Source organism: Urtica dioica, chromosome 12, assembly GCF_054948205.1.
Source record: "Urtica dioica subsp. dioica isolate 48M chromosome 12, U.dioica_male_clone48M_v1_H2, whole genome shotgun sequence".
NCBI lineage: Eukaryota > Viridiplantae > Streptophyta > Magnoliopsida > Rosales > Urticaceae > Urtica > Urtica dioica.
The window spans coordinates 10134057-10160763 of record NC_142767.1 but is presented as its reverse complement, the minus strand read 5'-3'; the positions used below and the strand labels follow the sequence as shown (position 1 = coordinate 10160763).

General features: G+C 37.8%; 3 protein-coding genes and 1 pseudogene across 3 annotated transcripts; 2 read left to right on the top strand and 2 right to left on the bottom strand.

Moving 5' to 3' along the window:
- Positions 1 to 601: 601 nt before the first annotated feature.
- On the bottom strand, positions 602 to 6328 carry SEX4 (dual specificity protein phosphatase (DsPTP1) family protein). Its single transcript, XM_089604259.1, has 15 exons — positions 6205 to 6328; positions 6041 to 6113; positions 5895 to 5939; positions 5072 to 5137; positions 4184 to 4292; positions 3863 to 3939; positions 3681 to 3757; positions 3316 to 3396; positions 3092 to 3224; positions 2256 to 2315; positions 1914 to 1970; positions 1484 to 1579; positions 1311 to 1370; positions 1110 to 1217; positions 602 to 954 (listed from the first exon to the last, which is right to left on the bottom strand). The coding sequence occupies exons 1-15, from the start codon at positions 6228 to 6230 to the stop codon at positions 823 to 825; spliced, it is 1200 nt and encodes a 399-aa protein (XP_089460385.1). The 5' UTR covers positions 6231 to 6328; the 3' UTR covers positions 602 to 822.
- A 9089-nt stretch (positions 6329 to 15417) lies between these two features.
- Positions 15418 to 20325, top strand: LOC149379022 (beta-amyrin synthase-like; annotated as a pseudogene).
- Positions 20326 to 21252: 927 nt separating this feature from the next.
- LOC149379021 (uncharacterized) lies at positions 21253 to 22504 on the bottom strand. Its single transcript, XM_089603932.1, has 4 exons — positions 22461 to 22504; positions 22038 to 22179; positions 21879 to 21980; positions 21253 to 21786 (listed from the first exon to the last, which is right to left on the bottom strand). The coding sequence occupies exons 1-4, from the start codon at positions 22502 to 22504 to the stop codon at positions 21253 to 21255; spliced, it is 822 nt and encodes a 273-aa protein (XP_089460058.1).
- Positions 22505 to 24634: 2130 nt separating this feature from the next.
- On the top strand, positions 24635 to 26317 carry LOC149379020 (uncharacterized). The gene is made up of 2 exons (XM_089603931.1): positions 24635 to 25795; positions 26276 to 26317. The coding sequence occupies exons 1-2, from the start codon at positions 24635 to 24637 to the stop codon at positions 26315 to 26317; spliced, it is 1203 nt and encodes a 400-aa protein (XP_089460057.1).
- Positions 26318 to 26707: the final 390 nt, after the last annotated feature.

Below are 26707 nucleotides of genomic sequence, written 5' to 3'. Positions count from 1 at the left end.
TCTGTTGCTTGAAAGAGAGGTGACATGGTTACAGAAATAAGGAGTGTCTCATTACCAACACCTGCTTGAATAATAATTAAAAACTACCACAATCACCCTCACGTTTCCGTTTTCTTGTACAATTTAAACTCTGGTTATAATTTATTATTATTATTTTTTAATTCTTTGGGCCAATATTACAATAGAGTTAAACACTGTTTGATAACGATGACTTTGATCATGGAAATGCAAGACCCTGGTCAATCTATATATTATAATTTTACCAAATTTATTATGTTACGAAATCTTTTTCTTTAGAGAATAGTGTAGCGTACGGTTGCATAACGTGTCGGACTCAGTGTAGCATTTTTTTTTTTTAATTTATTTTTATGGCTGTTGGACCTCCTCACTATTTGAGATCGATGGAAAACTTTACACCATTTGAGCTCCACCAACTAATTATATTTAAAGGATCTTAACAATTACCTCAGTTTGATTTTTTTTACAACAATCAGAGGTGTATCAATAACACATACTATGTGATCACAGGGAACTGTAAAAGAATAAATGTAGAACTAAATATGTGTACTCATCAAAGCTGCTAAAATTAAACAAAAGGATATAATTTAAGAAAAATAAATTATTCACCTTATTTTAATAATATAAAGTTTCTCTTTATGTACATGCCATTATTAAAATTCAGGTAACTACAATAAGAAAAGACACTTTCATATAAAATAAAACAAAAGGCATATACACTAGTAGAACTGGTATTCAAAATTATTAGCGGATGTAACTTGGAAATTATAGCCTAAAATTCAGTTTTATGTGGTCATGTAAGCGTTAATTATTAGCGTCAGAAATAGCCTCCAAAAACTCCCTTACTTTCTCTCTTTCCTCAGCCGTGAGATCAGCTTCCTCATCGAACAATCTCTTACGCACAGAGGTAGTGCTATCCGGGTTCTCATAAACCACCTGAGCAAAAATACATTAACATAAGCAAGTTGGGAAATCACAGAAAAAAAAAAATAGATAGATTGACTCAGACTACTAATGGTATTTGTCCCCACTATTTCATTTTCTTTCCACTTTTATTTTGCTACGAGTTAGAAAAAAAAAAAAAAACTTACTTCGACGTAATTGTTGACATGACCATCGTTGTTGGGAGAGGTTACTTGCTCTTGTTCGTTGCATGTCCATTGACCATCCACGATGTACTTGTACTCATATCGTCCTTCCTATTGGAGTTTCAATGCTAAGGTAAGATCTCCATTGGAAATATATGTATACATACACACACAACGATGCTTAAAGAAAACAGATATACTTACATATAGCTCTCTCTCAAGGTTCCAGGTACCCTGACCCTCATCAAACTTCAGCGGGATTCTCTGTAAATGACCAGACGATAAATATGGATAGAATCATCATCATCGTCTACAAATGATATTCAATCTCATTTGATACACTAGAGAAAAGTTGATCTTGCAATAATATACTTTACCTGTCCCCATCCGATATCAAGTCCCGAAACTTCAACCGTAGAGCAGTTGCTATTTTTCCAGGACAAGTTGACAGGTAGCTTTCTCTGCCCTGTAAGCTAATATGGTACAGAAACGCAAGGTTAGATTTACAATAACATCTTTTAACACATCTGTGTAAAAGATAAAAAGAAGCAACATATAAAGAAGAAAAAGAAAAGAGAGCTGATCAGTTGCCCATTTTTTTTATACAATATATACAAAATTATACTAGTAGTAAGAAAAAACTAGTGTTAGCTTATATATGTTTCATAAATCACCAGGCATTGTGCGAGAAAATAAAGCATTTTACAAAATCATAACAGGGAACTGTAAGAGAATAAATGTAGAACTAAAACTCTGGATTTTTTTGACATGCATACATGTAAGAATCATAAGGAAAGACAAACTTACAACATCAGCAGTTGCACTTCTGATAGCATCCATTTTTGGGGAGCATGGACGTTTGCTCTGCACAAGCGATCAAAAAATCTCTAATGAAGACACATTTTCGACATTTGAAATACTCCACACAACATTTAGTTAGCAAAAGTATATAGACAGATGCAAGAAAGTGTTTTTGACAGATGCAAGAATCACTTTCATAGAAAATAGATCGGCATGAGAGCCACACAAAAGGTCAATGCCCTATTCTTCGGTAGAAAAGAAACGAAATTACTTCAACATATTTTCTTATTACAAAATGTATACTACGTCATATCTTGATCGGAGCGCAGTGATTGAAAAGAAAGTTACCAGCAGCAGATCCTGAGCGTCGCAGAGTTTATAATCCAAGAACCAGAACATATATGCCAACTATAATAAGAAGAGTCATTCACCACATCAGTAAGCCATGTGATATATAAAAATAAAATAAAATAAAAATAAAAAAGTTATTTGCTGCAGAAATTTAGAAAAGTAACTCTAAAAGTAGTGTCCTTTCTTTCAGTGTCTACCAATAAAACTGACATGACATCTTCCTCCCTTTATATAGTTAGTTATCCCTTAATATTATTTCTACTCCTATCCCAGTTTCATGAACTGATAGGTAAATGTAAATGCACAAAATGTTGTGTATTTAGTATCTAGGGTTATTATTTAGGGAAATTAGGGGTTTTCAATTATGGAACTAGGATTTCATATTCTGCAATGAGGTTTTTAAATTATGCCTTTTTATTATTCCGAATTTAGATAATTAAGATTTTATTTATGCAACTAGGGTAATGGTTTTGGGCCCAGCCCAATAGATTGTAAACCTAGGTCTATTTAAGAGACCCTGAATTAATGAAAAAGGCAGCCAATAATCAATCACCAAAAGTTTAGTCTCTCTCAAAAGAGGGTACACTAAGCTCGGTGAAAGATTGGCAAAGCTCCCGTTTCGAGATCGAATCCCGGGTTTTAACACGAAACTCCTCTCTAATATGAAAAGATAATTTTTGCCACATTCACAATTACGTAAGACGTGCAAATTAGAAAAGATAATTTTAAAAAATTATATTTTCAAATTTGCATGTCTTGATAAATGTTCATGATAACGTAAGACATGCAAATTTGAAAAGATAATATTAAAAAAGGAGAGAGAAGAGAGATACCGCAACAGCAGGAGCTCTTCCAAGTCCAGCAGTACAATGTATGTAAGTCACGCCTCCATTTCGAGTGACGGCTTTGTGTAATACGCTGAGTACATCCGGAAGCCGAAGCCGTAAATCATGTGCATCAAAGTCTCTGATATGTCGAACATTAAAAGCACTCAGAAGATTCATTTACATTATAGTAATAGTCTTGCACGAAAAAAAGGGTTCTTCGACCAAGTAACCTTATCTCAGCGCGCAAGTGTTCGATGTCATCAAAAGTCCCTGCATAATCTCGAATTTCTTCAATTTTTACTCCAAAGTAGCTAGAGGTAGCAGTTAAGGACGTATAATACTGTTTTGTGGCTGAAATGATTCTTTGTAGTGGTCATCTTCACTGATTAATATTCAATAGTCGTAACAGTACATGTAACGTTATCGGCTATGATAAATACTGCTAGCTGCAGGTAAATACATGACTATACTCGGCACTCGATAGAAAGTAAAAACGAAATAGCTTTTTCTTATAGTTATACTATAAACTCTGCAACAGTCATCTAAAAAAGTAGGACACATTTTTCAGCTACATACTACAAGATTTTTAGGATACTCCAGATCTGAATTTTGTTGCAAACAAAATATTGTTTTTACTCCAATTTCACGAAGCTTGTCAACATCTGCAGGAGTCTGCAATTTAATAATAATCATAATAATAGGTGGTCATGTATACAAGAATCATGACTAGTTTGTGCAAAAAAAAAAAAAAAAAAAAAAAAAAAAAAAAAAAACTACCTGTAGGCACGAGCCAACAATCAAATCCGGCAGAATGAAATTGTAGTTCATTCCCGCCTCATGTCTGTAAGTCAAAGCTGCATCCAAAATGTCAACAGAATAAAGATTGGTAAATTACTATATGGAACATAAAATGCAAGATCATATACTGCAAAACAAACATGCGGTGGCAGGTGAAAGTGTCTAATGATCCCCGAAATAGTGGAACAAATAAATTACTTTATATTTCACAAACATCTCGCATTTTTAGAGTTTGAATAGAGCTAGAAATATATGCCCAAACTGATCATATTGTTGGTATATATCTCAGATTTTTCTTACCAGCACCCATAGCTTCTGTCATATTGTTGCTATATATCTCAGATTTTTCTTCCTTTGCATCAGCATCAGTTCCAGTTAACTCAGCACTAGAGGCAGAACCAGAGGTCGCCTGCAGAGAAACCAGAAACATTAATATCAAATGATTTGAAAGATGACTTATAGTTCAATTCCATACTTCATACCGAAAATCAGATTGGTGAATAACGACTTACATCAAGAGATGAAACCAACAAAAAGGAAGAAGAAAATTGAAATTGTTGCATCCTACTTGGAACAATTTGATTAAATAAATGAAAGTGAAATAATGAAAACTGGGACGTGCATATGAAGTTGCGGAGTACTGGTCCTGTATTTTAAGCAAAGAAAAACCTAATATTGTACATCACGAAGGAATTTTATTTAAAACACGAAACCTTGTATCTTAAATCCACATTTAAAATGATGCGAATAAGATGTGTAAATCCATCCCCAATACAGCTGAATCTGTCCAAATTTGCTACGAATTTGTCCAAATTTGCTACGAATTTGATCATGTAACTTCACATACTCTTAAATAAAGACGCGCACCAATAAAAATGACTTCTCTTGGTAATATAAAAATCATTCACAGAAGGAAAAAAAAATGCTCAATCAAACGAAGAGCTTAAAATTCTAGGTATCTTTCAAACTGCACATCAGACTTAGGATTGTAGCAGTTGATTTTCTTTTCTACACAAGCTGAAATGTCAGGGCTAAAAATGCCAAAGAAGTTTATTGTTCTCTAAAAGCCATAAACTTTACTCTATCAGATCAAACAACGTAATGGGTGTTCTTTCTGGTTAGTCATTGGCTGGTCTTGAATGCGATCTTATATACAACATTTCAATTATATTTCATCAAAGATTTTACCTTTATAGCCACTGTTTGGTATCGATCACCCCTTATGTTAACACCAGATGCCGAAGCAGAAGTCACCTACAGGAAAATCAGAAGCCTTCAATATAAAATGCTACAGAAGATGACAGCTAGTTTATATAGGGTAAATTAAAACATTTAGTTTGTGCTCCATATTTTAAATCTGCTCCACATTTTACCCCTCCTTTGACTTTCAAGCTGAAAATGGACACGTGGTTAAATCATAAATTCGACGCATTTTAACATAGTTGGAAAATATCAAACTTTTTGAGCTGCAGAAGACAACTAAAAAAATCATTTCAAAGAACAAGGGGTAGCAATGGTTTTATTCATTCAAAATAGAGAATGTTACTCACACTTCATATTATAATCCTACAAAAAATAAAACAACTGATTTGATAACTACTTATAACTAGAATATAGATCAACAAAAACAGGAGGAAAATAGAAATTCTAGTACCACATAGTAGCTCACGTCTTATGTACCACTTCATTCGTACCACATACTTTAAACAAGCAAAAAATGAAACACATATTTTAACATCTGTATCTCATTAACAGACATTAAAAAACTTTCCTACTTATACTACATGAACTTCATAACAAAAAAGGCAGATCGAAACTTTATATTCTCTAAGATAAGAGCAATAACGCAGCAATATTTAAAAGAACTTCCGTCAATATAGGCCTAGATTAGATTTGCTATTCATTCTCATCATTCCAACACTTTTTGATTTCTTTCATAGATTCTTCTTGATTAACAATCAAATCTCAGATTTACAATTCATTTTCTTCTGCATCTGTAAAATACTCTTACCTTCATACCCATCGTTCGGTGTCGATCACCACCTTTCATCAATAGCTGCGTAAATTTTTGAAATATAAAAAGGCGATCAATTCGGACCACACACATCATATGTATATATCGCTGTATCTATACGAAGTATCGTAAACGAGAAGTACCAGAGGATTCCGAGAAGATAATAAATTCGTCATCTGATGAGAATCGGCGCTTTGCAAAGACATAATAGAGAATCTGGATTTAGAAACAAGAAACAATTTTTAGAAAGGAATCGAATCATCGGGGAATGAAAATGCGAAGAAAGAGAATATACTCGAGAAGATACCTTGATACGTTGAGAAGGCAATCCATTGTTTGTCTCTGTTTCTCTGTTTTTAGAGAAAATATCTTACGCTTCAGAAAATAAAAATTATAAAGGAAGCTTTCAAGCAGAGTGACTGGAAAGTGTGAGCGAGTGATGTATTTATTTGTACTATCAGTCACACGTGGATTTTTGTGGGATATTTTCGTCTTCACAAAACGACGAACCCTTGGCTCTTTTATCCTCTCGTATCGTGCAAAATTACAGTTATGAACATTCGTGATTAATTTATCAATCGTAATGTTTTCTGATTGGAGACTGGAGAGAGAGAGAGAGAGAGAGAGAGAGAGAGAGAGAGAGAGAGAGAGAGAGAGAGAGAGAGAGTAAATATCGTATTTTTCCAAAATGATCAAATTTATATCAATTTTTTTTAAGGTAGCTTTGTTGCGGTGGGGATTGAACCCACGACCTCCACACAGAAAGTGGCGTGGAATTACCACTAAGCTATCCTAGGTACCACTCAAATTTATATCATTAGATTTGAAGGTATCTGTGGGAAGAGGCTTTTTTCTTTTTCCTGGAAGGTTATTTAACATTTTTGATCCATATAAGTTGATAAATTTTTAAAAAGTAAAATATGCTATACAGAATATTTGTCCAGGCTTGAAAAATCGACTACATAGTGTAAAGTCTTAAGAATAAAATTTGATATGCTTAAAAAATGTGATTTAAAGAAGAAAAAAAAAGATCGGCTAGCCTGTTTGTTAACTATAAGTTGGGAAATAAAAATTGTTAAGGTTGTGTTTGGTAGTTAACTCAAAAAGTTTTTGTTTTCTATTTTCTAATTTTTGTAGTTGTATTGAAAAATTATTTTGCAGTTGTTTTCAAAAAGCTGTTTGGTACAGTTTTCATTTTTGTTTTTGAAAAAGTGAAAAAACTGAAAAAAGTGTTTGGTATAGTTTTCATTTTTTTTTTGAAAGAATGAAAAGAGAAGATGAGGAGAAGGAGAAGAGAAGAGAAGAATATATATTTTTTTTTTTTTTCCAAAAACACCTTTTATTTGTTTTCAGTTTTCTTTACTTTTTTACAAAACAATTTTTTCCGGAAAATTAAACCAAACCCATTTTCGTTTTTTGTTTTCAAATTTTTCAACTCAAAAACAGATTTTGAGAGGAGAACCAAACATGACCTAAGCTTCGATATTCTTTTATTTTGTTTCAAATATGTGAAGTAAGAAAAATGAAAACATAAAAGTGTAATACACATTACACAACGTGACTTGTTTTATATTTTTATATTTTAGTGGTAGTACTACTCACTCGCATCACATGTTCATCGTAGATAGAGTGACTGTCGCGTATTTTATATAACTAAACGAAATTCGGATTAAGCTTTAGTTGACACGTGGTGTAATTACTGTGGGAGTTAAATTGAACCAGATCTGCGAGATATCTCAACGACTATTTACTTTTGTTTATATTATTTACTTTAAAATCTGTAATTAAATTGAACAATGACTGACTTCAATGCCATAATCATTGACATTACCATGTGCATCTCACATCGTTCGTGAATCGTGAACTTCAAAACTTCATATTTGGAATTTTGTTTATCTAAAAATTGGGGTTTTGACAGCAATAATATCATCTTGTTGTCACTTACCATATTTAGCCCAAAACCAATATTTTGACACATATGTTACTTTGACTAGGAAAGAGAAATAAAAATTTCTTCAATTACCCTAAGCAGCCAAAAATATTTTTAATTGTTTTTTATTATATTTTCCCCTCATTTTCTCTCTATTCTCTCCCGCTCAAAACTCCTACACTCATATTTGACTGCTCTCTCTCTCTCTCTCATCTTCACTCTCTTTCATTTTCTAAAAAAATAAATAATAATTCGTTCTTGCTCTCTCTCTCTCATCTTCACTCTTTCTTTTCTGGAAAAAAAAAAAAAAAAACAACCCCCTCAGATCTTCATTTCCCTCCAAGCATCTCTCTCATTCACGCTCACTCTTCAATCGCTCACCCTCTTCAGCGTGGGTCCAAGTCTTCTCCGGTCACCGTCGTCAGATCTGGGTCGAGTGTCTTCTCCGGTGACCGTCAAATCTTGGCGTCAAATTTGGGTAAGTAGCTTGTTCTTCTAACAACTAAGAGCTATTTTTAGTGATTTCGTTCAGTTTGAACGTGTTCCAAAGCTTTTTTGAGTTTTTACTTCGCCAAAAATGGTGTTTGGAATTTCAGTGTTGAAATTTTCCAGGTGTCACGAAGTGGGTACAACCAGGCGTGTTGAACTTCGTGACACTAGTGTCACGAACTGGATTCACTTCGTGACACTAGTGTCACGAACTGGATTCACTTCGTTACACTAGTGTCACGAACTGGATTCACTTCGTGACACTAGTGTCACGAACTGGATGTTTTTCCATGTTAATAACCGTCTTTTAATACTCATTTCTAATACTGAGTGAACGTATACAGGTATGGCGGAAATATGTTTATATGTTAAGCATAGCGGGAAGTGGGTAAAACCGGGCGTATATCAAGAGGGTGGTACTCTTACGCTTTTACTTCCTACCAAATTGAATTACCAAAGTTTGATGCAAACATTGTATGCTCGGTTGAACGTGACCCCTGCAACGCATTCAATCAACGTCAAACATGAAGCTGACGGGCTCGTACCGCCAACCATAGACGACGACGAAAGTTTGCGATGTTATTTGTACTTGAGGAAGAACGAACCGAACCGGACGAAGTTGAATCTTGTACTTGAGATTAGTCCGGAGGCATTTCAGGATAAAAAAGCGGATGACGCGTCTTCTCCACGGGTTGGATCCACTCCAACAGCAAACACAAGCGAGAGTGGATTTGGTTGCAATCGAAGCAGGATCATTCCAAACATGCCGAGTCCTATATCCGAGGCACGTGAATGGGACGTACCAAGTCCGGAGGCTTTCGACAATGATACTGTTGGGTTGGATGACATGAATACTGTTAGCCAGGCAACACCCCAACCCAGAAGGTCTCCACCACCAGTTGTTTTGTCGATAGAGGCTCCACCACAGACTCAACACCAGGAAGAGCCTCCTCTTCCACCACAGCCGCCAACTCGATCACAAAGAAAAGAGAATGTACCGAGCCAAGAGAATGGGGGGTGTTCGGTTACGGCTCCCGAATCAAATACATGTGTCGAGAGTAACGATATTGAGGTGTTGGACATTTTATCTCCGGTAAGTGTAAAAAAAAAGATTATATGCAAACAAAGCGGCGTTGTTGAAGCATTTGCGGATGGATGCAATCAATAATCATTATCGGTTCAAAACGAAGAACTCATCTCCGCTCAAACTTCATGTCATTTGTGCGGGTAAAAATTGTGATTGGGCGGTCCGGGCAGCGAAGCTAAAGAACACGGATTGTTTTGAAATTAGAAGGTAAAATTTCACGACCTAAAAACTGATTTTATTTGAAATTTCATTTCTCTTCATAGATGAATCAGTCCATGACAGATCTATCACGACGTGAATCCACTCCTGACACGAGTGGATGTACTTCGTGACAGATATGTCAGGAAATGTATGCCCTTTTAATTTTAATTTTTTTTTTATCGTGTGTATGTGTTTATGGTTCAATATATGATCCAAAGCACACTTGTTCTGTGGAGGAAAGACAAAAAGGGCAACCGCAAGCTACTGCAGAGTTGGTTGGAGAGAGGGTGAAACACAAATTTATTGATCCAACTGTACATAGTTGTACCCCAAAGGAGATTCAGAGTTACATGCGAACAGAGGTTGGAGTCAATATTTCATACAAAAAAGCATGGAGGGCAAAAGAATGTGCAATACAATCCTTGTATGGGACTGATGATGAGTCATATGCCTCTCTTGCAAAATACAAGTACATGTTAGAGCAAAAGAATCCAGGTTCTCTCATCGACCTAAAACATGACCGTCATAAATATTTCATGTACTTTTTCGTTTCTTTAGCTCCGTTCAGAGAGGGATGGAAGTATTGTCGGCCTGTTGTAATTGTTGATGCAACCTTCTTGACAAACTATCACAAGGGCAGCATGTTTACGGCTTCCGCGATGGACGCAAATGAGTAAATATTCCCGCTTGCCTATGGTATTGGTGAGTCCGAAACTTCCAAGTCCTGGTTTTATTTCTTCAACAAACTTAAGGAAGCATTGGGGGAGAAGGATAACATGGTCATCGTATCCGACCGAAACACCGGAATCATTAACGCCGCGAAGAAAGTTTTTCCAAGAGCAAAACATGGAGCAGAACATATGTGTCACGGAGTGGATTCACTCCGTGACAAATGTGTCACGGAGTGGATTCACTATGTGACACATCTGTCACGAAGTGAATCCACTCCGTGACAGATGTGTCACGGAGTTTGGTTATTTAAATTAAAATAGAAACCCAAAATTGTGTTACCTCAACTGTCTGCGCTTGTGAATGGGACGGTTGTTGTGGTGGTTGTGGTGGTTGTGGTGGTGGTGCTTCTGGTTGTGGGGCGTCTTTTTTGGGTTTCTCCTCCGGGCGTTTGTTATCCCCCGCTAGCGTCGTAGAAGGGGTTGCAACGCTTGAAGAAGTGTCGCCGATTCCGTGAAATTCAACCTATACGTGGGACAAGTTAACAAATGAGTGTGATCAATATTAAGTATGAATTAACCTACAAATTTATTACCTCATTGAAGTTGATTCCTCTCATGGCGGCATCCTGAACAAGTCCGATAGACTTCCACCGACGCATTATTGGCCGAGCTGTGGTGGAGACTTTCTCACAAACCCCCATGTTCGTCAGGAAAGGAAGACACTCGTACCCCCAAACCTGAAGCGGGTCGACGAATCCGGGGAGATTGAGCTTCCTTTTTTTTTACCTTGCTCCATTGGCTCGCCACCCTTCTCCACAAACTTCCGGACTTCGCCGAGAAGGTAGTTCCACACCATGTTGCCCCATGGATGGCGACATAATGTGTCCGTGTCCTCCACCGCCTTAATGAGCTCTAAGCACGTTGTCCTGTTCTTCGCATCGTCCGCCAAGAGGACATTCAAGACGAAGTAAATTTTCAGGTAATTTACCTGAACTTCTGTCGGCCAATCTACGCTCGCCTCCGAGAATTGGTTGACCAAGTTCCGAGTCAAATACTTCCCCGGGAAGAATTTTTTGAAGAGGCTGTCATTAGAAACAACCCCCTCGAACTTGAATTCCTCGTAGTCATCGACGACTTTGAGGAATGTGATCTCCTGGAAGTCTCTCTTCGTGAACTCCCGGACTTGGCCTCCAATCTCAATTAGAAGCCCGTCAGTGGTTTCTCCGTCGAAGCTCCCGGTCCTCAACACCAAGTGGCTTATAATCGCCGATGACCGTATTATTTTGGGTTGCCCCACGAACTGCCCAAAACATGATTGGGCGAAACCAGCTTGCGTTTCGGCGCTGCGGCCGAGTAAGAAAGCCATGAAATTTTCCAATCCCCCGTGGAAGTTAAAGGAAAATCCTTCAACGTTGGACTCCGGTATAAACCGTCTCCACTCCTACACATATGAGTCATCGAGTCCGTGACACATCCGTCACGAAGTGGGTGAGTCTGTGACACATCTGTCACGAACTCAAGCATAATGGTTTCACGATGTGTCACGAAGTCAGCGAGTCCGTGACACATCTGTCACGAACCAGGATCAAAATGAGTTTCTGACACTCACCTTTCGGGAAATAACAGTGGTAGGACTCTCCAAGGCGGTCGCAACGCCCGATGACTCAGCCTTGTTTTTTGGCTATATCAAACACAAAACAAAATCAAATAACCATACATTGCTCTAATTAAGTCACTTCATTTTTATTATTCTGTACCTTCTTTATCTTTGTTGGTGCGACGACGAACGCGTTGTCATCGTTGGAACGCGTGGACGGCGAAATTATTTTCCTTTTCGAAGACGTCCTAGGACTTCTTCGGACACTTTTTGAGGCCTCCTCGACCTTGGTTCCTTTAGACTTTGTCATTGAATATAAAACCTAAAACAAATCAAGTCAGAAACACTGTTACCATAAGAGAAAATTCATGCAATAACAAGGAATAATTCATGCAATAACACACAAATACACACAAACATTGTTCAACCAAATACACACAAATACACAAAAATCGAATCTCGTCTATATCTTGGCTCATAAACACACAAACACAGACATTCCCAAACACAAACAAAATCTCGGCTATATCTTGGTTTATAAACACACAAGTATTGGCATCAATAAGCAGTCTACTAGCTAATCGATGGACTCAATTGTCAAGGAGGCAATAAATCGGCCCAATGCACTAGACACTACCAATAAAATTTGTGAAAAAAAATGGGCACCCAGTATAATAACATCATATGCTTGTCCGAAAATGACCAACAAAAACTACCTTCATCGCTCGTCTTCCAAAATAGAAATATGTGTCCTCTACAATACATAACAAAAGGTCATAAAACAAAGTCATCAAGATCATGACCACATTTTGTTAGTTACAGCTATAGCCCTTACCAAAAACTCCAGAGAAGAGTTCGAGAGCTGGGTCGCCGAGAGCTGGGTCGCCGAATGTTGGGTCGCCGAGAGCTGGGTCGAGCAGAGGTGGGTTGCGCCTTCGTCGCCGAGAGCTGGGTCGAGCAGAGGTGGGTTGCGCCTTCGCCGCCGAGAGCTGGGTCGCCGAGGAGTGGGTCGCCGAGAGCTGGGTCACCGAATGCTGGGTCGCCGAGAGCTGGGTCGAGCAGAGGTGGGTTGCGCCTTCTCCGCCGAGAGCTGGGTCGCTGAGCTGGGTCGTCGCGATTTTTGAGCGAGAAAGAGAAAGAGAAGGACAGGGAGAGAAAGAGAGACACAGAGGAAGATGATTAGAGAGAAAAATCGTGGGAGGGAAGAGGAAGAGATAGTGAAATCGTGAGAGCGAAAATGTGGGAGGGCTTGGAAGTTTGAAAATAGTGAGAGAGAGAGGGAGGGAGATAAACCGAGAAGATGAAGAGGTGTAGGTGTGCGAGGGAAAATGGAGAAAATTGGGTTGGGATGGTTTATTTCGTTTAAATTAGTTTTGAGGGTATAATAGTCTTTACCTATTGGTCTAGGTACTACATGTGTCAAATTTTGAGTTTTGGGCTAAATATGGTAACTGACATTGAGATGGTATTATTAACGTCAATTCCCCCTAAAAATTTTGCACTAGAACTCACAAAAAATAAATAAATAAATTGAAATGTGGATAGTGTTCATCTAACGAAAAAAAAGACATAGGCTAAATAGCCGAAATTTCATTTTATTAAGAAAATAAAATCCAACAGAAAGAAATAAATTAAATTAATTGTTTGAAATAAATTAAATAATTAACTAAAACAATTAATTAAATTTATTTCGGTCTGGTAGGCTATTTTTTAATAAAATAAAACTTTGGTTAGAATAATAAAATAAGCCAGAAGATTGATTAGTTGAAACAAATTTTTCAAAGAAAAATCACATGAATAATATTTGAATGTGAATTGAACTTATTCTTCGCCAACAACTCCTTAATGTTTTGCCGAGCCAACTTCCACGACATTTCAACGCATAAGTCATCCTCGATCGATACGCAATGGCATCGGGTCAATGCATAAATTTCAAAAATTTGCTATGGATTTTAGCCCGAACGTTGAGACTACTTCAAGGGACTATCTCCGATAGATTTTAGGCATCTCGGCAACGATCATCCACGGCGAGTACCTAGGGTTACCATCTGTGATTGGTCGCGACAAGGTCTGGTCCAAGCTCACACAATAGACAAGCCGTCTCTTTTCACAGGCAGGTCATGCGACTCTCATTAAAGCAGTGGCATTGGCTCTCCCCACATATGCGACGAGCTTGATCTGACTCCCGACGTCCCTATGTGAGGAGATGGAACATTATGGCGAGGTTTTGGTGGAGTGGCTCCCCGACACGGCTAAAGATCCACTGGAGATCGTGGGAACACCTATCCAACACAAAACGAATTCGGTTTCAAGGATCTCAGGGCTTTTAATCAAGCCATGGTAGCAAAGCAGGGTTGGAGGCTTATCTTGAACCCATCGTCCCTGGTGGTCCGTGTCTTAAAAGCTAAGTATTTCTCCAGAGTCCCATTCACCAATGCAAAGTGCAGCAACTCAAGCTCCTTAATTTTATGGCAATCTATAGCGTGGAAAATAAAGATTCTTGTAAAAGGGTGCAGGTGTGGATGGTGGGAGATGGGCAGCAAGTACATGCTTTCAGTGATCCGTGGATTCCCCGGTTACCTTATTCAAGGACCATCACTCGTCCCTCGAGTGAGAGGATTGAACTAAAATTTGTTGCATTAATCAATCCGACAACTCGACAATGTGACAGCGAGACAGTCTGAAATATTATGTGGCCGGTCGATATTCTAGACATCCTTAAGATACCTCGGTCTCACATCCTCACCGGATAAATTGATCTAGCACCACCATTCTTTGGGAAAGTACACGGTCAAGATGGGACATCGGGTAAGAGCTCCACACGGTAGAGCTAATTTCTTAACAAAATGAAACTTGGACTATTTTAAAAATGATGGTGGACTATTGGGTTACTGACCTAATTGCCTCATATTCTAGTATATACTTTTTTTTTTTTTTTTTATCTTTTTGAATAGTATGTACCTTTAATTTATTTATTAATTTTGACCTAATATGAGTTTATATATTAATTTCACGTAGGTAACTTAATCTTCAAGACACATGTCTTCAAAGACTTATATACGTACACTTATATGTACAAGCACGAACTAGGTGGGGTCAGAAAATATGAACTGATCACGAGTTTATCTTCTTCTTTTTGCTTTTACGACACTTAATTATCTTCGTTATATTTTTATTTTATTTTTTTGCAAAAAAAAAAAGTAATTAGTTTGGAAATCATGTGTAGGTGATCGTAACTGCAAGAAGTTGCATAAAAAAAGGCTAGAACAGGTGGATTTGTTCTAAAGATAAAAAAGAAGCTGTCGTTGCGCAGATGAGACAATTGTTTGAATTATATCAACGGCCAGTAAACGTGTCTACTTATGCAGATAAAGGAGAACGCTTAATAAGAATCGATAGAGCCAAAAGAGGTGATGTTCCTGATTCAAAATGCACTCTTTATAGAAGCTGAGTCTGTGTTTTTATTTTTATTTTTAAAAGCTGTCAAGTATGACCTTCTTCAGTGTGAGGCTAAATCTACCAAAACCCTTATTTCCCTATACAAATGAGACTCGTATATCTATTTATAACTTGTATTTCTTTCGTTCACATAGTTCCATGAAACAAAATTCCAGGTAAGATCAATAATCTAGATCTACGTTTTCAGTTCTAAATAGGTTTTTCCTTTTCTTTTCTTGGACCATTGTTATCGGAACATTATATCATTTTGAACTATTTATCTGTTTATATTATCAGTGTAATAAAAGAAGAAATATGTGGAAGATTAAGTATGGGAAGAGTGAGGAAGAAGATCCGAACTTGTTCAGCACAAACAACTTTTTGGGAAGACAGACATTCAAGTTCGATCCGAACGCAGGAACTCCAGAAGAACGAGCAGAGATCGAAGAGGCTCGACAAAACTTTTACAGGAATCGCCGCAAGGTCAAGCCATGCAGTGACCTCATATGGCGTCTTCAGGTAGGGCATAAAAGAAAATAAAATACCACGGCGTGGAGTGGTTTGTTTGATAAAACGACACCTATTATAAGAAAACAAATTCTAAATTATATTGGAAGCTACAGCACATATTATAATGCAATGAACATGTTTAAATTTCGTGAATATATTTTGAGTTGTTCGGGTTTTGGATTTCACTATACAAGTTTAGTATCTTTTCTGAAATTGGGTAGAATGTTAGATGACCAATTTTACTCTATAATTTAGGGACCTAATTAACTCCTACATGCATAGCGATTGAGGACTACTAATTGAGCTAATAAATTTGAATATAGTTTTTCTATGTTCAAGATAGTTGAAAATATGAGAAAATGGTGTCATTGATCTTACTGAAATTCCATATACTCTCTAGAGCCAAACCATAACACTCTTTAATTGCTCTATCACTCAAATACAATTAGTCTACAAACCATTGAAGCACACTGAAATCTCTCTAAACCTTGAGTAAATTTGATGACTAGAAGAGGATTTTTCTTGTTATTAACCCAATAGAGTATAAACCAAAATAACAATGAATCCATCTCATATCACACAGAATCAGGAAACCTTGTCTATCTCATCTCTAAAAGAATTCTTTAATCCCGGAATAGATCCTGAAAATCTAAACAATATTTCAATAAGGAGAAATGTGAAATCTAGTTTGTTTAAGCCTATCTTGGGTAAAATTGTGAATTCTAATGTTTATTTCTCCTCTCATAAATATCAATCTGCTTCTACATAAATGGCAGATGCTAAGAGAGAGAAGTTACAAACAAAAAATTCCTATTGTAAGATTGGAGAAAGAGGAGAAGTGCACATACGAAAAAGCACATGATGCGATGAGAAGGTCAATAAGCTTTTGGTTGGCGCTTCAGTCACCACATGGCCATTGGCCCGCTCAAAATTCCGGCGTTATGTTCTTCACACCAATAATATGGTGCACAATTTGAAACCTCATATGATATTAACCTAAAAAATAATAATTAATTTAATATAAAAAATTTGTTATTTCAGGTATTTTGTATGTACATATGTGGTACATTGGATACGGTATTCAACAAGCATCACAAGAAAGAAATGTTGCGGTACATGTATTGCCATCAGAACGAAGACGGAGGATGGGGGTTACACATTGAGGGCCCGAGTATGATGATGTGCACCGTTCTAAACTACCTTGCGATGCGCATTCTCGGGGAAGGCCCCGATGGAGGCCTTGACGATTCATGTGCAAGAGCTCGCAAATGAATTCATCAAAATGGCGGCGCAACTTCCTCTGCTTCTTGGGGAAAGATTTTGATGGCGCAATACTTGGAGTGTATGAATGGGATGGATGCAATCCTATGCCTCCTGAATTTTGGTTCTACCCTTCCATCTTTCCACTTCACCCATGTAAGAATATAATCTTCTAACTTGTAAAAGTATTTTTCTTTTTTGCACATGTGCTCCTTACTTTTGTACTTTCGTCCTAATACTTCCTTCTAATGAATTTTTAATTGTGGCTCTATTTTCTAACATAACTTAAAGTGTTGGTTAAATATATTATGCCATTAACACAATCAAATTAATTTAGAGTGAATTCGATCAACACAATCAAATTAATTTAGAATATTCAATTTGGAGTCTTATAAAAGCACGCGAATAACTATGAACTTTCCAAGCAATGTTCAAAATATCGGGATATATCGGTGATATATCGCCGATATATCATTTTTTGAAGAGTCTCGGTAAAATATCCTTTGTAATCGTTATCGTTTTATAAATATCGTTAAAATATCGATGATATATCGATAAAATACCGATATTTTTTAGTAGTTAAAAAATCCAAAATATCGACAATATACCAAATTTAAAAATATCGTTTTATTTGTTTTTTTTATTTTCTTTTTTCTTTTTTTTATTTATTATTTCTTATTATTTATATCTTTTACTTATTAATTTTACTTAGTATAATGATATTATCAATATTTTCTTATTTATATTTTATAATACATATAAATATATGTATGACAAATAACGTATTATATATTTATATATATAATATCTATACTAATAGACTAAATAATTAAATATATAATACTATGGGAGAGTGAGTATACTAGCCCAATCAACCCACCAATATTAGGAGAATAGCCCAAGTTTGAATAAATTAAGTGAATAGTCCAATTAATATTTCACTACCTAAATTACCCTCATATATAAAAGCAAAACTCAATTTTTTCAAAACCTAAACCTAAACTCATTCTCATCTTCGTCAATTTCATGCCACCGATCCACTTCACGCCGCCGATCGCCACTGATCCATTTCACGTCGTCCATCCTCGTTGCTGATCCCTAACGTCGCCGACGAAATCCGCCATAGACGTCGTCAAGATCCTCCATAGACGGCGTCGATTCCGTCGAGCTCCGGCGGCGGCGATGCTCGGAGAATCGACGGCTCAGATTGACTCGAAAATCGGCGGGGGGAGAGGAATCGGCGGCGGAGAGGAAATCGGCGGCGATGGAGGGGATTGATGAGAGACACTTTGTAAATTCGCGAATCGGTTAATTTAGTTAACCTACTAGAGTGAGTTAGGTAAATTAATTAACTGATTCGTGAAGGATTTGAAATTCACAAAAAATTTACAAAAATCATACTTTAAGTCAATTGATATTCAAAGCATTTAATTAATTAACATAATTCCAAATTCAATCATTTAGTAAATTAACTTTACTCACAAAAAAATCAAAACCTAAACTAATATTCAACCAATAAGTTAATTAATTAACCTAACTCACTCCAGTAGGTTAATTAAATTAACCTATTCGCGAATTTACCAAGGGCGTTATGGTCTGAGCCGAAATTATGGGCTATTTGCTTAATAAAATGAAACTTGGGCTATTCCCCCCAATAAGAATGACAACTTGGCTAGTTACAACAAATTTCACTAATACTATTCCTTTTTATTATATTAACGAATATTATTTGTAATGTAGTAGAAAAATTCAACAATTTCTTTGAAAAAAATTATTTTATTGCATTTTTAAATATTGAGAAAGTAATGTAAATATTAATAATGTATATCTATAAGAAAAAAGTTATAGGTATATTTTAAATTTGATTGTTTTATTAGAAATTTAAAAATATAAATAGTGGTACATATTTTATTATATTTTGTTATAAGATTTTTGTCGATATATCCGTCGATAATCGATATATCATCGATATATCACCGATATAATCGGTAATCGGTATTAAAATTGTTATAGAATAGCTGTCGATATATATATCCGTAAAATCATAACCTCGATATGGGTATCAGTATCGATATTTTAAACCTTGTTTCCAAGTAACCCTTATATATCAAGTCAGATACATCACACCCAAACTTTTATGCTAATCATAAACTTTTTTTTATTCTTTCCAAAATGCAGCAAAGATGGCTTGCTATCGTCGGTTGGCATACATGCCAATGTCTTACCTTTATGGAAAGAGGTTTGTTGGACCAATCACGCCTTTAGTTGACATCTATTTTTGCCTTTCACTATTAGATGTCAACATTGTTGACATATCGGTGACATTTTGGGCCAAATTAATCTTTTGGTGGAAAGTGAAAAAATGTGATGAAATTGGTGGTAAATGGGGCAATTTCTCATTCATATATCAATGCCAAACTTTTCTACTAATTATAAATTTTGATTTCTTTTGCTCATGATGCAGCAAAGATGTTTTGCTATTGCCGGTTGACATTCATGTCAATGTCTTACTTTTACGGAAGAAGGTTTGTGGGACCAATCACGCCTTTAGTTGAGCAACTGAGAGAAGAGATACATGTTCATCCTTACAAAGAGATTAGGTGGAGCAAGACTCGCCATTTGTGTGCAAACGTGGACAACTACTATCCCCATGGCAGATTGCAAAGGCTTCTTTGGGATTCTCTGTACTACGTTGCTGAGCCTCTCATCAATACCTGGCCGTTAAGCAAGCTAATAAGAGAAATGGCTGTGGAGAGAGTGATGAACCACATTCATTATGAGGACGAACATAGCCGTTATATCACCATTGGTTTAGTGGATAAGGCATTAATGATGCTTTCTTGTTGGGTTGACGATCCTAACGGAGAAGCTTTTAAAAAACATCTTGCTAGGGTTACAGATTTTATTTGGGTTGCGGAAGACGGAATCACCATGCAGGCATTTAAATCATTAATTAGTCTTCTACATTAAATTTCAATTTAATTATCTACTTACTTGCTTAACATGAGCAGACTTTTGGAAGTCAATCATGGGATTGCACATTTTCCGTTGAAGCCCTACTTGCTGGAAAAATCGATGACGAGATTGCCCCTGTTCTAAAGAAGGCACATGAATTTCTGAAGGGATCTCAAATAAGAGAGAATCTTCCAAATTACAAAGACCATTTTCGTCATATTAGCAAAGGAGCTTGGACATTTTCTGATCGAGACCATGGATGGCGAGTCTCTGATTGCACATCTAGCTGAATATCGTAACTTGGTTCCATTGTCTCGCGTCAATGCTTGATATATAAACATGGAAAAGCTCTCAGCAATCGAAAAGGATGAAAATAAAAAGATAAAAATCCTTACAAAAAAGTGAGTGGAAATAAAGCTTCTATGATATGGTCAATTGAGAAGCCTCTAAAGGTTGTACTGATTTCACATGTATTCTCTTTTATTTAAAGAGGCGGTCTATAAGAAAATATTGTCGATGTAAAAATTAGTTGCAACAATTGTTTCGGAAAAAATCAACTATATCGTATAAAACATCGAGAATACAATTTGCTCTAATCCATAATTCCATATTGTCTTTATCAAAGATGAATCTAAGTATAGAGAGCGATTGCAAATAAAAATGATGCGAGGGTGGTGACGATAAATGAAAATGTTTTATAATCGAGTGTGTAGTCAATGAGAGCGTCTCATTAGTATTTGATTTTTTCTTTTAGAGTGCTGGATTTTCTTGATAGTTTTTTTTTTTTAAATAACCAGGTCTCTGAAAAAAAAAACCTCCCTGCCCCCGATATCGGTGCGATGGAGAGGAAAAAGAGATCCCCTTACATCTCACTCAAAATATGGCGTCAGCCACAATGATCTCTCGCACAAGGGGCGGGAGTTCCCTCACATTACAAAATCCTGAGAATCCAAATCTATTAGCCCATCGGCACAACTCATTAGCCACACCGTTAACCTGCCTAGAACACCATGTAAAAATACACCCAGAAAAAACACGAAAATCAGCAGAAGCTGCCAATCTGGGCAATGAAAATTGTTCTCAAGGCTCTCCATTATACTTTTGTTGTCTCCTTAAAAAATGACTATCTCCACGTTGCGGGATTTAGCCATGAGCACCACTTCGATGACGGCAATGAGCTCCGCTTCCCTTGCATTTCGAGCTTCCACCTTCGAGCATCATAGCCATAGAACCTCGCATTCCTCAAATCTCGCTACAACCCCAACAGTAGCCTCACCATGGTTGAAGTCCGCATCGAGGTTGATCTTCACGATCCCAAATTTTGGCGGTCGCCATCTTAGTCTAGAGAACGGGATCAACGGAGGGTCATCATCTCGATTATCGGTCAGTCTCCCACAGAAATCTTCCACTCTCTTTCTGATGAATCTAATGAATGCCTCTTCGCTGTCAGTTTTGCCCTGGAAAATCATCGAATTTCTCAGAGTCCATATACACTCCAGGATCGCCCAAGCTCTTATCAAAAATCCATTAAGTCTCCGACCCCTAACATTCGCTTCCTCGTTCAGGTCTAGCAATGACTTAAGAAATTCCTTGTCGTCTTCATCTGCTCCCCAATCCCAACTTCTCCCCCAACCTTCGCTCAACCATAGTCTTCGTGCAGGGCATCTGTAGAACAGGTGAGCAAGCGTTTCATCTTCCAAATTGCAAACTTTGCAAAGAGGGTCATTCCCAAGAAAACTTTTCGCCAAATGCTTCCCCAGATTAAAGCACCCTAAACCGATTCTCCAAATAAACAACTTGGCTCTCTCATCGAGTTTCAAATTCCACAATCTCTTTCACACACCATCTCAGGATTCCCCGGAGAATTACACAGAGTAGCCAGCGCCGACTTCACCGTGAAATTCCCACGTTCAATGGCATCCCATAACAGAGCATCCTCTCTTGACTGATCTCAAACTTTGAGAGCCAAAATTATTTTCACCAAACCTTCACCACAAATAACGGCAATCTTCACCGGGTCCCATTTTCTTTGGCCCTTGACAAATAGGTTGTCCACCGTAATTTCCTCCTCCGCGAGAGTTGTTCTTTCGATAAGCTTGTCCTTGAAAGCCCACTTGTTAGCAAAAACCCTCTCCGAATTTCCCCTACCCACCAAGTAAGAGGCGTTGTTTTTCACGAAGTTCTAGGTAGTGAGGATGTCTCTCCAGCTCTGAGAATGTCCTTGGTTTTTCGTGACTTCCAGGATTTTTTTTTTCCGACAATATTTGAGCCTTAAATGGTTTGCCCACATAGCATGAGAATCTGATGCTAAGTATTAGCCGAACTTAGACAACAGGGTGTTATTAATGTCTTTAGCCCTCCTAAGGCCCAATCCCCCCTTCCACTTAGGCCTAAAATATTATCCCAACTAATCGGGGAAAGGTACCGGTCTCTATTTTCCGTTCCCACCCACCAAAGTTTGCAAGCCATTTTATCAAGAGAGTCGCAAAATGTCTTGGGGAGATTATGGGTAGACATAGCATACACCAGAATAATTTGGACCACAGATTTGATAAGAGTCGTCCTCCCGGCCTTGGATATAGTACCGACCATCCATCCTTCTAACCTCCCTTGGACATTTGCCTTTAAATAAGCGAAACTCGCAATCCTACTTCTCCCAAGCTTTAAAGGGTTTCCTGTCACGCCCCGAAAACCGAGACGTGAATTAAACGAAGATAAGCGATATTAAACATACTTTATTAAACACTAAACGAGTAACTAAACATCCCACAGTGCATACTCAGTCATTCACTTTACAGATCCAAAGATAAACAAAACAGAATGCGAAAATATAACAACTTTTATAAGCAAAAGCTTATATACAGACCTGCTAGATAACGAAACTGAAACTTCAAAAAAAACTTGACGACGTAAAACTTCGAGGTCGTCCTAACCCTTATTCTCGTTTCCTGATTATAAGAAAAATTTGAGGAAATAGGGGTGAGCCTGAGGCCCAGTAGGTGTTATATTACGTAATGGTTTGAGTAAAAAGATTTTTGAAAATAATACTGAGTTTTATAATAATACTACTCTTGTCACGTGTAAATCACCATACACGTACAAGTACACCTTGCAGAATGTAAATTACAGAAATGTAAATGAAAAAAATTTAAATCGTGTCTCTAGATACATCTAAAACGTGTACTATCTCCTGAGCCGCCTGCCAACTTAACCCGTGGCAGTCCTCTGATCAGAATGGTGCACTCTCCACACCCTTATATATATATGATTGCACTCTCCGCTTCATATATATACGTTTCCGGCTCTATCAGGATATATAAAACATTTTATTTCGCAATTACGGGATATATGTATAAGATCAAAAATATTCTCAACTTCATAATCGGGTATCCCGAGTTGAAGTTCCGCCACATTTTCTAAAAACGGTTTAGGTTTCGTGGCACGTTCGCAACCATTTCATTTCGAAAATAATATATACTTGAGGCCAAACCATAAAATCAGGAGAGAAGGGTTATAATAACCTATCTCGAGAGTAAGCGTTTATATCGCTCTTCCACGAGACGTTCGCTCGTCCTGTGAACCCGAACGTTCACTAAAACCGAGACTCCAACCCAAAATGATGGAAACGATTCTTAGAATATTAATTTACATAATTTTCTCGTCCTTTGATTAACTTAATTTACAAGATTAATCTTAGAACTTCGAGTCGCTACATTTCCCAAATGATGATCGTTGGCATCACAGTCATGTTGGAAATTGAGTAAAATTAAATAGGTGTTTTAATTAGCTCAATTTAATTTGTTCACTAAAAGACAAAATAGTGTGTTGTTGATTGAGAAAGTGAGTTTGTATGTGGGAAAGAGTCCCACATGGAACAAAATACTAATATAAATGAGTAAGTGACGAAATCATATCAGCTCGACTGGGCGAGGTCGACTGGACGAAGTGACAAAGTCATTTCTGCTTGACTGGACGAGCTCGACCCCCAGGCGAGCTCGACCCCAATCGAGCTCGACCCCAGGTGAGCTCGACCCAGGTGAGCTCGACCTCTAGGCGAAACGGTACGATCCGCGGGTTTCTCGCGATAATTCTCGCCAACGGTCGCGTTTCCTCATTTAGTAGTTATTTTTGTTACCGTTCGAACTAACGGTCACGTCTCTTCGAAATGAACTATCGTTTGGCCAACGATCGTGTCGTTTGAGACTACAACCGTAGTTCGACCGAAACAGTGCGTCTGTTCGCGAAGACCGTTAGTTCGACCGGAACAGTGCGTCTGTTCGTCGAACCTCTTCGCGAACAGGTACGACTGATTATATAATCCGACTTCGGATTCAGTAATCGACACAGGTTTTCGAACCAACTTTCTCAATTCCCGAAACACTAATCCAGAAACACAGTTCTTGCTTATTTTCGGATTTTCACTCTGTCTTGGTGCAGTCCGAACTAGGCTTGTCGTATCATGCGGTATTCTTGTACAATAAACCTTAAGACACTTTGGGGTACTCGAAATACTATAAGGAAAGCGTTTCTATGCGTGATTCAAGCCTCGAAGTCTTCAATTTCAAAGAATTATCTAACAATCTTATAGTATCTTGTGCTATGGCTACCGAGGCGTCTGTTTCGAGTCTGAAAGTGATGAGCCAGGACTTCGTCAAGTTGGACCGTTTCGACGGCACCAATTTCACCCGCTGGCAGGACAAGATGCGTTTCTTCCTCACCGCCATGAAGATCTTCTATGTGCTCGACCCGACGTTGGTGCCCATCCCAGAGCCGACGGACGAAGATGATGACGAACTCAAGGCGAACCGGAAGAAGCGTCAAGAGGACGAGCTGCTTTGCCGGGGTCACATTCTGAACACATTGTCAGACCGACTCTACGATCTCTACACCGACAATCCATCCGCGGTCGAGATATGGAAGGCTCTCGAGTACAAGTTCAAGGCCGAAGAAGAAGGTACCAAAAAGTTCCTTGTCTCGAGTTACTTTGATTTCAAGATGTTTGATGACAAGCCTATACTTGCTCAAGTTCATGAATTGCAAGTTATTGTCAACAAATTGAGGACAGTGAAGATAGATATTCCGGAGTCTTTCCAAGTTGGTGCGATTATTGCGAAGTTGCCCAATTCTTGGAAAGACTATCGGAGGAAACTTCTTCACAACACCGAGGACTTCTCTCTGGAGCAAATCCAGAAACATCTTCGAATCGAGGAGGAATCGAAGATGAGAGAGAAGACGACGGATGCCGGTACTTCCAAGGCCAATGCGGTGAGCGCTAAAGGCAAAAGGAAGTGGAATGACAAGGGAGGTTTTTCGGGTTCCAAAAAGGACTCGAAGAAATTCAAGCATTCCGGCAAATCCAAGTCCGGCAACAAGCCCGTGTCCAAGGGGTCCAAAGGGGGCTGCTATGTGTGTGGCAAACCCGGTCACTATGCTCGAGATTGTCGACACCGCAAGACGGATGTGAAAGAGGTCGATGCCACTATGACCAATACTAACATAGTCGCTACGTTGAGCGAACTCATGGCGGTCAAAGGCAAGGTTCTAGGATGGTGGTACGATACTTGTGCTACCGTTCACGTCGCCTATGATAGGGCTGCCTTCAAAACCTATTCTGAAGTCAACGATGGACAAGCAGTTCAGATGGGAAACGAGCATCGCTCTCAAGTTGTCGGCATCGGGAATGTGGATCTCAACTTCACCTCCGGGAAGACGGTCACTTTGACCAATGTTCTCCATGTTTCGGATATGTGTAGGAACCTGGTTAGTGGCGATCTCCTAGCCAAACCGGGGATCAAATCTGTGTATGAGTCGGGCAAGCTTATCTTGACCCGTAATAGTGTATTTGTTGGCAAAGGCTATTCCAGTGAAGGGATCCGGTCAAACTTTGTATTATTGACAATGTTATTAATGAAATTTCTCCTTCTGCTTATATGCTTGATTCTGTTTCTTTATGGCATAGTAGATTAGCACATATTGGTTTTAGCACTATGAAAAGATTAATTAAATGTGGTTTAATTTCGTGCAAATCCGATAAATTGGATAAATGTGAAATATGTGTGAAATCTAAAATGATAAAGAAACCGTTTTATAGTGTAGAGAGAAATTCTAAGTTGTTAGATCTTATACACTCTGATATATGTGAATTCAATGGCATGTTAACCCGTGGGGGAAATAAGTATTTTATTACCTTTATTGATGATTGCTCTAGATTTACATATGTGTATTTATTGAAACATAAAGATGATGCTTTCAATGCTTTTAAAGTGTATAAGGCTGAAGTAGAAAATCAATTAGGAGTTAATAGTAAAGTCCTTAGAAGTGATAGGGGCGGTGAATATTTTCCTAGTGATTTTAATACTTTTTGTGAAGAAAATGGTATTGTTCATGAATGTTCTGCACCTAGAACACCACAACAAAACGGTTTAGCCGAACGTAAAAATAGGACACTTCAAGAGATGATAAATGCCATGTTAACGCATTCTGGATTACATTTTAGTTTGTGGGGTGAAGCTTTACTATCCGCATGTCATATTTTAAATCGTATTCCTTTAAAGAAAACCCAAATATCTCCGTACGAGGTATGGAAAGGGCGAAAGCCTAATATTGGGTATTTCAAAGTGTGGAGGTGTCTAGCCTACTACAAAAACATGGATCCTAAAAGGACCAAGTTGG